General features: G+C 38.4%; 1 protein-coding gene across 1 annotated transcript in view; it reads right to left on the bottom strand.

Moving 5' to 3' along the window:
• Positions 1–8,995: 8,995 nt before the first annotated feature.
• Positions 8,996–13,710, bottom strand: part of LOC104498779 (myopalladin-like) — a gene marked incomplete at its 5' end in the record, with an annotated part of 5,085 nt that continues 370 nt past the window's right edge. The window contains 3 exons of the mRNA XM_010142198.1: positions 8,996–9,602; positions 11,647–11,780; positions 12,926–13,091. Of these exons, the coding sequence (XP_010140500.1) occupies positions 9,433–9,602; positions 11,647–11,780; positions 12,926–13,091 (470 nt within the window). The remainder of the gene's footprint in view (positions 9,603–11,646; positions 11,781–12,925; positions 13,092–13,710) is intronic.

Here is a 13,710-nt window from a genome sequence, read left to right on the forward strand (position 1 = left end):
TTGAGGCAGGGGCCGGGGCCGGGAAATTGCCGCCTGCCGCTCTCTGTTACAATGGCAGCAGACTATGAAGCTGCAGGGTACTTCTGCTGGGGCTGCTGTGGGGAGTTTCCAGAAACAAGCCCTTGCCTAGTGTTAGCCATGAGGGAGAAGGAGAAAAGGAGCTGCTGCCCCCGAACAGCTGTTGGTGGGTTTCCAGCAGGGAAGGCTGGCGGGTTCCCTGCTGGCTGCTGCCACGTCTTATAATTTAGAATTCTTTCAAATGAGAAGTGAATAGCTCTGATAGGAGTTATTTTGAACAATTAAGCAGCTTTCAGTGAGAAACAAAAGCATCAATAGGAACTAAGCCCCGTTTTGGGGGAGAGGGACTCTGCTGCAGGAATGGTCATGTACAAAGACCTGGCCTTACTCTGTGTCCTCCCTCAGAACCCTTACTGACATTTTGCCCTTGGTCACCATCCAGCAGACTAGTACATTTCCCGAGGTGGGAGTTGGACTGTTGCTGGGGTGAAAGCAGCGGGAACAGACTTTCAGTCTAGGTTAAACACCTGTAGAAGAGGCACTGCATATTCTGAGCAACTTGCTGCTTTAAACACTGGCTTTCAATGTTTTTTAAAGTGTATTTTAGCATCTCTAAAAGTAATGAATAGTGTTGATTGTTAATATGTGGACTTTTGCTTCTTATGAATTACATTAAATCTTTATCAGCAATCAGAAAGTGGATTCAAAAAGTGGATTTCTTCTGGAAATAGAAAGCCATGTTACTGATTCCTTTGCAGAAGTTTATATAGAGAGAATAGAATTAATTGTTGTCTGTCACATAGCCAAGTTAATACTGTTTGAATATTACCAATCATGAACTGGCAAGTTTATGTATGTGATAACAATCAATACAATCCTTAAACAAATAAATGATGTGTCATCTTATATTAATTTATTAGTTGTAGACTTTAGGCATTGTCTTATCTGCACTGCTAGCACAGTACTGGGTTTTCCATCCTGAAATGGGAATTTGATGCAAATAAATCAGAATTGTATGAGACGGAAAACTTGGCTTAGTGACAGATAGCCTTCAAAACCGTAGGTGGGAAAGGTAATACAATACAGAGGTATGAATACCAGAGTAGCATACAAAACCAGTACTGATGTGTTTCTGCGCTACTGGCGTATGATTTGATTTTGTGGGTCATGCATTGCAGTTTATATTTAATTTACTTAAAAGTACTTAACTTAATCCATTTTTCTTCCAATTTTGTTTCTTCCACACAGTGTTGTAATTTACTGTCTGTACATGTCATGATAGATATAAACATAATGGATTAGCATGCAGTGAATGATTAAATGGTAGAAATCTGACATAAAGGGGGACAAGCCAACACAAACCATAAAATAACTGTGGTCACGTTACCAAAAATTACTGAGAAGTGAAATCAAAGTCCTAAAAAGCACTTCAGTGCAGTATGTAGCCTGTGAACACTTTGCAAATCAGGATATTGTATCTGTCTCTGCTGTTGATCAATATAATAAGATTATAATCTCCATTCTCTTAGATTTGGTTGTGCTAGTGGGAGGTTAATGTTTTATTAATCTCTTTATCTGTTGATAATAATTAGTAATATAGCTAGTGGAAAGATTATGATTTTAAAAAATGCCGTAGTATTTTTGTTTCTTGGGAGGGTGCAGTGTTGAGCTGAAAGCTGGGATTTCCAGTTTACTGTAGTACTGAAGGCAGCAGAGTAAGTTCTTTGTAGTGTATAGCCAGCTGTCTGTCTATCTGCCAAAGCTTTTGGGGGAGTGAATTGTGGCAAGGGGGAAGAATAATCATTCAAAGTTCTTTCTGAAGGCAGTCTGAAAAGCAGATATTATCCATGCTGGTTTGGATTTTCAAACCCAGCAACTGTTCAGGAAGTCATTGATTTATTTCCATAGCTTTCATTTACAAATACTTCAGTGACGTTCTGTGAAATGTAAACTTAATCGTTTAACTTGGGTTTGATTACTGCTCCCAAATATTTGTTCCCCACTGGCTGTTGGATGCTTGTCAGATAATGGCTGTGACCTTTCTTCTGTACTGTACTGTATGGGCATTTGAAGGCCTCCCCCTCCCCCGCCCCCCTTAAATAATGATTGCTTCCAGTGGGCTTCCAAATGAAGTGAAAGCTTTGATGCTCAGAGCTTGATGTGTTCTTAGTGACTGAGTTTTGTCTGCTCATAAATTTTTGTCCCACTGATCAGCAGTGCAAACCTGAAAACTTCTATTTGTAGTATCAGTATGTTGTAATTCTAGAACCACATTACTGTGAAAACACTGGGGATGTTCCATTGAACCTTTGCTGCATACTACACACATACGTGTTTCACTCTTGAAATTCAGTGTGAAATTCTAATGAACTATTTGTGGGAAATTAACCTTTATTCTTCTAAAAGGTTCAAATGCAGATACTCTGCTTCTATCATTCTTTGAATCCTGTCACCCTGTTTTGACATGGTGACCTGCTTTATTTTTGAACTGGGAGCTGGAGCAACATTTTTAACTGCAGTGACTTTTCAGTGGCTGAAAGTGGAACTAGGGAAACATGTTGCCAAAATGTATGTTAGTAATGAAAAGTCAGTGGTTTCTTCCAGTCTAAGTATTGAGGTCATCAGTGGATATGTCTTAGCATGACTTACAAGTTTAATTCATTCCAATTTTTTAGGCTTCTATTTTCCATCTCACCACTTATAAGGTATTTAGGGCACAGACCATCTGGTACTACACATATATACAGGGCAAAGCTCAGTTCTTCGCTGAAATTCCTAAATGGTGCTGCAGTACAAGTTTTGAAAAGTAAAGATGTTGCTAACCTTAGTTACAGTCTTGTAAAGTCAATGATATTACAGCTTCTTCATGTAGGGAAGCCTGACTAGATGTTTTAGCATTTAGCTAAGTTTCCTGTACCCTGTTAATTAAAACATCCCTGCTGAAATCTTTGTGGAAGTCTCTACTGCGATGTGATTCACTAGGTGCAAATGTAAAAAAACACAATTTCCAGTCAAATTTTTGATTTTCCAAAACAAGCTTACGATGGGTACCCGTACACTTAGGTTTCCAGCTGCTTGAGCTAAGCAATATGGATGGAGGTTTCTGTAATTTAGGAGTGAAATTTATCTAGATTCTTAAAATTCGTTAAGAATTTACAGAACAGCTTCTTTTTGCTCTAAATATGTTCAGCCGTTCTATCTTACAAAATATCCGGGAAAAACCCAAATGCACTGAGAATAAAGACATGTTTATTCATTGAAGAAGCAGTCCGGTGTTTCCTCTACACAGGTACCTTGCAACAAACACTGATTTCACCCAGTACCTGAGCACTTTTTAAAAAATGCTTTAACTTTAATTACACTTGGAGATAACATAGCTTTTAAAGGCAACCCCATGTATATTATTTAAATATATTTTCTACCAAAGAGTACATTTTAATATTGTCTACTAATTTTTTTCTAATTTGTAATTCAGTTTTCATTTGTACAGAAATTAGTGTGCAAAATATAACTTACACAGAATTTGCTTAAAATGTCTGCCTGTGTAACTCCAAGGAGTAAGAAGTTCATTTTTGAATGGCTTCTTGCAGCTTGGGGTGCACAGTTGTGGTTGTTTTTTTTTTTTTTTTAAAATTTCAGAAAGTCTTTGGTATTTTTCTGTTTCTTTACAAAACCACAGTGTTGCGTGATCCTAAAGGATGGGCGGTTTCTGAACAGAATTTCCCACTGATATAAATGGAGAACTCCACTTAAATTCACAGCACATATGGCCCAAGGTTTCTTTGTATTATGCAATAAATGGTTCTTTATATCTATAGTGGACTTGAAGTATAAAGGCTTGTTGCTAAGAGGAAATCATAAAATGCGTGGGAGCTGCTTTAGCTCATGGAGCCATTGCTGAGCTAAAACTATCTTCAGAACACTGTCCCTGACCTAGCAGGTGCAGAAGTACGTAGAAATCAAGCCAGGCAGCCATGGAGAAACATGATTACGTGGGAAAGCCGCATCAGTACCAGCGAATGGAATGGGACGCATCCTTTATTTCCCCTGTGCTCTTTTGTATCTGAGCTATAAGATCCAGTTCCCTTCTAGTGTTGAGTTTGCATCTGCTGCTCATTTAAAATTCATTCTGAAGTCTACTAATGGACCCTTATACAGAGAGTGTGCTGAATCATTCAAGGGAAGGGTGAAATTCAGCGTGGTTTGTGTGTTGATTTGCCCTCATTCGATTTTCACTTGTTCAAGTGCTGGATGCAGAGCTAAGGGTTGAAAAAATTAGTCCTGTGTTAACAGGTCTCCAGTGCCCTGCTGCACAGAGAAACTTCTCAGAGCACTGGTCTAGACCCAGTACACAGGTATTTCGGGGCAGTGTGTGGGCTAGGTGACCAACAGAGTAGACAAAATCTCCATTAATTTTTGAGATGTGATGGAGATGTGACAGTCTGTAGGTAGAAGTATATGCTCAAGCATAGGCTTTGGAGACTGATTCTCCAAACCAGAAAGAATCTGGCAAATCTATTGTTCTTTGAAACATGCAAATTGCCCTCAAGACTCCTTGGCTTCTACTCTGGTACCCTTGAGAAATATTGTTCTTTCAGATTTGGTGAAGGAGATGAGGTTATCAGAAAAAGAAAGCATAATTTAAAACCAAAGAAAATTGGTATTAAGAATCGTTTAAAAACACAACAACAGTATTTCGCAACTGCTCGTTAGAAGTGTGGCTAATATATACCTTGACAATATTCTATGATTGTCTTCTAAATAATGTAAGGTTGGATTTCATTAATCCTCTGTCACAGCACAGTTCTGAGGAAACCCCTTGTCTTGTTGTGCACTTTAACAATTATCATAACATGTGGAGGACACAGTCTTTTATGCAACTCGGAAGCATTTATTTAAGTTTAGGTGAGATGAAGGGAAATACATTAGTGAATAGGCAGGTGTTTGTTTTTCCTTTCACATGCAGTTAAAATATACTTTAAAACTGACATTAACATTTTTCCTTCCAGTGAGAATGACGTTAGATCAAAAAAATAAAAATTATCAAATTTAATCAAGAAAAAATATAAAATAGAATTTTAAGGCTCAAAGTGAACATCTTTGTATTTGCTTAAAATGTCTGCCCATATAACTCCAAGGAGTAAGAAGTAAGAAATAGTAAGGCAATTAGCAATGAGTCACTTCTCCAGTATTTAAGAATGAGAATATTTCATTAGGTGTTGCTAATCATTTTGTATGAAGACATTTTCCAGGAACTAAAGCTTTTAAACCTAGTGGCAGTAGGAACACAGTTCTGAAAGGGGTTCTTTGATTTGTTGCTTTCAGGTACCTATGATTACTGTGAGCAGTTGGGATTGTTTACGTGTTATGATAGAGTGCAGACTTGGCTTTTCATATTTGAAGTGTGTGCTGTCATCTTCTCACAGACGAAAGGCATCTGTGCAGATGTGAGGCAATCAGAAGGGCTGCTCCACCTTCCATATGGAAGCAAAGGAACTCAATCCAGCTGTTTTAAGGCAAGAAGTTCAATGATACCAATGCAGACTGCTGCGTGATGCTGCTGAGGGCTGGGTCTGAGCCAAGCTGGAGCAGATTTTTAAAGCAAAGATAATACTTTCGCTTTCTAGAATTGCAATGCAAAAGTTGTCATTTCTGCTCTTTGAAATATTCTGTGTCTCTGTATACAAAATCAGGACTAGATGGAAACAGAAACTGTTAAATAAACCTACAAGTTTCTGATTCAGCAAAGACTGAGAGGTTACAAACCTGAGCATTTCTGTATCTCACTGATACAACGTTATGCTCCACATTGTGGTGATTTAATGGCCTTTGGAAGATAATAGCTAACACTGACTTCAGTGGAAGTTCTAACATTGATTTCCATTGTTGCAGTAGCCTGCCCTGAATAAGAGAATGAAATAGCACGTTAGCGTGAAGGCGACTTGGTTATTCAATTAAACAAAACCGATAAACAGCCAAGCTGTTCAGGAAGGGAGCACAGCTGCATAGTCTGTAGTGCATCTTGACACAATACAATTGGGTAGTGCCGTCCTTCACAGGACATGAACTCAAACAGCATCACGTGTTTTGTGACAACTTGGTGTTGTCTGGGCTGCTTACGCAAGCCTTTTCCCCTTGGCTTTTCCATCAGTTAGCAACACAAACATAATTTTTGTGTCTTTTTCTAGCAAGGCTTTTTTTGTGATGAACACATCAATGCTACTAATTAACAGCATTTGCATCCATTCACATAAGCTTCCTTTACATAATCATTTTGTGGGCTCAGTATATGCAGAGGAGAAATATGCTGTAGCGGTTAACGAGCAAAATTCAATGACTACAGACCATTTGGGATCAGATTCAGATTTTGTTTGATTCAGATGCACTGCAAGTATTGAAATTAATGACTTCTGCATTATGTAGGGAGATGTGACGGGTAAAATCTCGATTCATTTGCTAGTAAATACTGTCAAGGAGAGAATGTTATAGTTCAGCTGACAGATTTTGGTGATCACTCTCTGTAGCCTGCTTCTCAGTGGGACTTCTGGGGCGCCTTCTTGAATGACTTAAGGTTAATCCTTCTTACACAGATTTTTGGGAAAAGTATTTCAGCAGTAGCTTCTTGTCCTCCCACTCCCAAATAACTGAATGTGCATTTTATAAAACATCAGCTTATCAGTTGAGGTTATAATGATGTAAGTTTGGAGACATTCCACTAACATCATGGAAAAAAGGTTGAAGAGAGACAGTTTATATGTTTTCTCTGTGCACTTTGTCTTTTAATTTGTACTTAGTTTTTGGATGTGTTTTCTGATGTTGTAAAATGTGAGACAACCACTACTACTGTCAGTCATATTAATGATTCTAGCACAGGTAACCAGGTATTTGTTCATAGTAAGTACTAGTATTCCTTTCTTCTAAACTATGTAAAGAACTCTGAATAGGTGATCACTCTTGTAGCTATAATTGCATAATAAGAAATATTCCAGTCAAAAAAGGAAAAGTTTGTACTTGTTTGAATTCTTAGTTTCTACCCAGTCAACAGGTAACTTAATATGCATCGGGTATCCAGACAGGCAGTGAAAAATAAAATAATTTAGGAAGTACAGAGTGATTTAGGTCTGAAGAAGCATCAGGAGGTTACCTGGTCCAACCTCTTGCTCAAAGCTGGGGCGGGGGGGAGGGGGCGGGCAGGGGGCACGTGGGAGTGGAAAGCCTGATGGCCAATCCACAGCTTTCAATACTTTGGATCAAAATCTGCTTTTCAGTTCTGGTATGAAATAATGGGAAGACCAGGGCTGTAGATGGAAGTAGAATTCTATCTTTTGTGTCTTAATTTCATCTCTTCCCATTTCCCAGCAGCACTGGATTAAATAAGCAAAATCCAGTAACTTTCCTTGGATTATTTACTAATATGGGAAGCGTCCCATTTTGGGTTGCCCAACTCTGACTCAGTCTAGATTTAGTTTTGGAATCCCTAAGACATCCTATAAGCAAGCGAAGATGAGTGGTAGGTTCTCTATGCTGGAAAATCGGACCCTCAGTGTCTCTCAAGTTGGGCACCCTATAACTGAAGTCACTTGAATCAATGCATCACTTTTAACTGCTGCGAGTTTTACTTTGTCTGCCGGGAAATATCTGGTATTTCTGCTTTCCCACTGGAATACCTGCACCTTGTTTCAGAATACGAAAGTGCTGTACCTTCCTGGTCTGTTCAGCGCGGGGGGAATTGCCTGAGATTTCTAACAAACAAAAGTGTGAAAGGTATAATGATGATTTTGTTTTATGGTCCACACGCGGGTGAGAAATGGAACAAGACAAGACATTTACTTCCTCTAAACCCTTAGGGAACCAACAGTTAGAGAGACAACATGAGCTGTGTTTGTAGGAAATGCAACGAAAGGCTCGTTCTTCCTCAGTCTCTGGCTATACCCAGTACCCTTTTGCTCTTAAGATAGTTCCTCATTGTTTACTTTGCATATGGCATTTTTTAAAGTTACAGTTTTAAATCTGAAAAAACCCAAACAAAGTCTAAAATGAAAGTATCTGTTAATTTTTCCTTTCATCTCTGTGACTTGGATCAGGACTTTGTTGCATTCTCCAGCCACACTGGAAGGAGTAAGAACTGCTTGAAAACAATGTCCAAAGAACAGGGATAGCAGTTATTTAAAGATGAAGGAGATCATCTTAGATATTCACAGTTTCTAAGCGCTGGAAGGTACTAAGGAAACTGTATAGATGCTAAATATGTTTAAATCAGTCGCTAAGTGTTGTCACTTAACACCTTCTGTTGCACTTTCATTAAATTGCCTTATTTATGGCTATAGTTAGTTATAGTAGGATTTTTAGCTCTTTGCACATAACTTGTCTATTGCAATAGCTTTTGTATGTTAACACAATTTCTCTGTCTTTAGAGTAGACACTAGACTTGTGATTATTTTCTCAGTGATGGTGAAAATTTAAATCTCACCAGATCATAATTCCTTTTCAGTTAGTCAAAAAATGGGCTAGATGGTAGACACACTTTTCTTTCAGTCATGTTAAAAATTAGGAAAAAGAGACTGATATTTAAAAATCATGAAGTTACAAGCTTGATATCACCTGTGTTTAAAGGCAGAGAACCACTAACATTGTAAAGAAAAAAGTATGAAGCACATCGGGAAAATAGTTTCAGGTCTGGGCTCTAGAGAAGATGCTTCAGACAACAGGAATCTTTGTTTCCTCTGTTAGCATCCTATGCATGCGCCCTGTACCTTACTTTATGAATCCTTACACCCAGAGTACGCAGTTTGTGGAGTACACACACACACACAAATATAAATATAGAGGGTTGTCACAGCTGTACCTACAGGAAATGCTATACTTATCTAGTCTGGAGTTCAAAAATTCTAAGATTTTCTGGCATAATAATATATAAAAATGACTTACATCTTTTCCCTTTATCTTGTGCTTTCTGATTGTCTGGCATGTTTTTTAGAATTACATTCGAAGTCTTGTTGTTTACCCTCATTCAGGATTGTTGTTACTGCAGTGGCAATGTTTTCACTGGCACTATTCCAGCTAAACATCATCGATCAACCTGGCTTGCTACAGGACAGTAACTTTAATTCAAGCAGTAGAAGTGGTATTGGCTTTTAGGTGCTGAAAACTACGTTTACTGTGTTATTCTTAGCAAAGTACACAGTACTGAATTTATTGCACAACACTCCATACCACGATTTTCCTGCAGTAAAACAATATGCAAAAGTCTTGCATGATACGTTACTTGTAACACTTGCAGCAGCAGTACACTTAATTACAAACAACTTGCTTGTAAACCTTGAGCATCTCGACTTGTACCTCTTTTTTTTTTTTTTTTCTTTTTTCCACAGTTCTAGTATCTCCGCAGCTGTAACTGGAACAATTGTTTGTTTTTCAAAGTTCGTCACTCTCCACCACCTTTTGGGCTGGGGAGGAAAACAGCATAGGACTTTCAGTAGTTGGGAAGGCAGGAAAAATGTCGAGTCCTTGACCGGTAAGATTTGTATACCAGCTGCCACCAGGTCGAAGCTTTATTGGTTGTGGAATTTGACGGTGCCACTGAGCTGAAGCAACAGAAAGAGAATAGGCTGTATAAAACTCTAATTTATAAAGTTAGCAGTGAAGCGAGGGAGATCAGTGCACGCATCGGAAAAGTTGCTTGCAACATCCTTGATGAGAGCACAGTATTGACATTCTCTGTTTTAGGGTCTGTTCCTTCAAATATTATAATTTATGGAGTTCTTATATTGTTTGTTTTTTTTTTTAAGTTGGATGGAATTCCTTCTCTGTTCAATTCAATGGCAACATTTACATGGATTTCACTAAGTCCAATCTTTAATAATTTAATCTTTGGAGCCTTCTCCAAAGCTCTTGCAATCAAAACTAAAAACATATCATAGCAATAGAGAGGTGAACAAACTGGGCATGACTCTGATTTGGTGCTACTCCATCCTCTGAGGGACTTGATGATCTTTTGCGGGGGGGGGGGGGTATTCAATTTCAAAGTAATAATACTGGGAATTTTTTAAAAGATGTGATTACAGTTTTTGTCTCCCTCTGCTTCTTACAGCTAGTAACACGTGTTTCCTAGATTCTTTTACAGATACTGAATGAAATGTAGTCTAAAGACATATATACAGTAATAGGAAAGTAACATTCACAAGTTCCATCAACAAATATCGTTACGGTTTTGCAGATATCATTCTTCAAACACTTCAGAAAGGGGAAATTGATATTGTCTTTGCTGGTATCTATCCATACAAAACCTCCAGGTCTGCACCCAGACTGGACAAATGTATCTGTCAGCACTTAAAATGAAAGGGTAGAAAAGTTCGGGCTGCAGTACTCTGAGGAGAGTTTAGTGTGGGAGACCTACAATCTACATGTTCAGCACTGATAGGAAATGTCTCTCCATGCTGAATTTTCACTCTGTCTTTCTGGAAATAATTGAAAAAGAGCTTCCTTTTTCCTTGCAGCCCCCAACATGATTCTACTTGAACAATACACTAATTATTTGCTGTACTTTATACTTTGCACATGGAATTGCAAATATCAGACTACACTTTTAATCCCCTGACCCCATCCATTCAAAATAGAACAAGATAAAATTATTTCTGTCATTCCCTTTGGTGTGTAAGACTTGCAGGGTCTTTAGAAAACGCGGTTGGAATCAGGAAACATGTCTTACTTCCCATCTTTTTCATATGCAAATGTAATTGATGTCTTGCAACATTCCTAAGGAATTATTTTTTGTTTTATGTGACCTTTTCTGAATCAGACTTTCACCAGCCCTCTCTTGAACCTTACTATTGTCTATCACCGCAAGGTGGCAGAGAACTGACAGAGATGCACTGGTGACTTGTGGTTATCTGGAAAATTAAGTGTGTGTGTGTCGGTTTAAAAACTGAGAAATGCAAGGTTGAAAACGTGGTTTGTTTTGGTTTTTTTTCCTTTGAGGGTATGGCTATAATCCAACAGTTTCTGGAATATGTTTTCTGGTTTACTATGCTGCTTAATTGATCCAAGTACTCCCTTGCTCTAGATAACTTGTCTGAACTATTATACCTTGCATAGATTCAGAGTAATTAAATGATGTGCTGGAGTTCTTGAACTGGGCTGGGGACTTCAAGTCCTGGACAGACATATTAGATGCAAACTAGCTGCCATTAATTATGTATAGTTTACATCATACAAGCTCCATAGCGGAAGGGATCTACTTTCTTGTGTGTAATTTATTGTTCCATCTCAGGTCAGGGTTGTAGCACAGGCATGTGTCAGAGGGAGCTCAGTTAAGGCTCAATTTGAATACATGTTTATTGTATGCTTATGTGTCTAGGCAATTTGGAAGGTGAAAAATGGGAGTAGAGAATATTGTGCAGAACGGCTCCTGTTTTTTCTCTTTTGAACTGATGCAGGAGAGCTAATTTGCCCATTTAAGCTGTATCAGTATACCTCATCCTGGTGGCCATATTAAGCTGTGGCCATGCTGTGACACTAATTTCTAATCCACATCAAAACCATCAATTTACGGACTAAGAACTAGGAGAGGGCTGGGAGTAGTCAAAGCAAATAAATTCTGTTTTGTTTTACTTTCTAGCCAATACCTACCATATATGTCAAGTCTAGCGGTACAAGAGACAATACCAGCTTCGTTTTTTGCAGACAAGGTATACCAGCCAGCATCTGCTTTCTTGGCAGGTTGAATGAGGAGGCAGACGTACCCTGTTGTATCTTGATGCATGCTGGGAAAACAAGTGTTGGATAATTAGTATTTCTCAAGAGCATATCAGCTCTGACATTTTACAATATGCACATTAAATAGGAAATAGAGAAGTTGTAACTTCTGTTCTCAAAGAGGTAGCAGTCCAGGACATTTATAGTCAATAGATTGACTTTCAGTATGGCCTCAACCAGTGATCAGAGTAGCTGAGGTCTGTTCTTGCTCCTCTCAGTTGTGCAAAGCCATGGTGTGACAGTGTGAGCTGAATTGTTGCTCTCTCTGTGTTAACATTGAAATTGTCTATTGAATTCCAGTGAACTAAACCCCTGCAAAGCTGCTGCACAGTCATCCTGTATTTCTTCCTAGTTCAGAAGCTAGAAGAACAACATAACAAAATACCAGGAACATTTGAACAAAGTTGCACAGTTTTCACAGGGACCCTGCAGGGTACACATGTGAAAGTATAGTTCTTCTTGAAGTTGATCTCAGAGTTCCAGTGACTGCATCAAATAACTAATTTGAGCCAAGTGAAATTAAATATTAAAAACTAGATTTATGCGGAAGTAGAAACCTTTAAAAATAAATGAAAGCAATTAATTTCTCATTATTTAATCGGCACTTTTTTTTGCAAAACCAAAAAAATAGTGATGCATTTGAATGCAAGAGCTGAGCCTGAACATCATTGTGTTTTGTAAGCACGGATCAAAGTATTTGCGTACGTTTGTGGTCAAACTTTGTTATCAGCCTCTGTATCTGATATGCTGAACTCTCTATTATCTGTTATGCTCTGGGGCAGTCAAAACCATATTCTAACCGTTTTGAGCTTGCATTAATCCATAGTTAGAACTAAACTGGGGAAAAAATACTTTGGAGAGAAAATAAGGTGCTAAGATGCATTACAATACCATATCATAGTATCTTTGATAAAAAGTGTACATATGTCGTATCAGGCCTGTGGCCCAGAAGGTCTATCACAACTCTCTGAAGCAGTGGCCTTTATTCTGAACCGAGGAAGTAGCTCCTGTTCACCTCACAGCGAGGCCAGCTTTGTAAACATTTATGTGGGCAAAGGAAGTTCTTTTATTTATGTATTTATCACACAGGTTTTCATGGAAACAATTGGTCCAGCCACAAGAAACTCCAAGCATGGGTATGATGGTACAGTACCTCATCCTCTCTCTGTTTGATGGGATGGTCTCATTATCCTTCTTCCAGTAAAATATGGGGGGTGGCATTCCCACAACTCTGCACTCTAACCTGACAGGGTACCCTTCAGGAACACCACAGTTTTGAAGCTTCTCCAAAAACATGGGGGCTTTTTTTACTTCCTTTGCTGAAGAAAGAAAAAGAATTATTGAACAACAGATATGTTATTCTTTGTTTTGCTTTGAACAGTATGGAAGAACACAGCCAAAAAATTATTTTTCTGATACCAGCGTAGGTTGTGAATTTTTAATGGCGTATTGGAAGAAAGGTGAAATGCCATGACAAAGCCTCCGTAGAGGGAACATAAAGAAGATAATAGGCAGAACTGATGTTCACAAAAGAGTGTATGCATATCTCGTAGGTAGAAACATACCACCATTGCAGGAAATTAATGCCAGATCTAGTTCAGTTTCCATATCTTGCATCTTGTCAGGCTTTATGAAAGAACAGCATTGAGATTTGTATTTTTCTATTTAAAAACATTTTAAAACTAATAAAATTGGGACTGAAATCTAGGAGACCTCAACATAAGTTATGAATTCAATCCCTCAGCATTTTCTGGGGAAGAATGTCATTTTGCCAAGAGAAGAGAGGTAAAGTGATGATGAGACAGAATTCTTCTCTGTTAAAAACAGGAGTGCACCTATCAGCTGAGCACCGATTCCCTCCATCAGATGAGATTTACAGCTGACAAACTCTCCTACTTTCAGTGGATTCACTATTTATATATAGTCATCTGTAGGGAA

This window comes from Buceros rhinoceros, unplaced genomic scaffold (genome assembly GCF_000710305.1).
Source record: "Buceros rhinoceros silvestris isolate BGI_N320 unplaced genomic scaffold, ASM71030v1 scaffold46428, whole genome shotgun sequence".
Classification (NCBI taxonomy): domain Eukaryota; kingdom Metazoa; phylum Chordata; class Aves; order Bucerotiformes; family Bucerotidae; genus Buceros; species Buceros rhinoceros.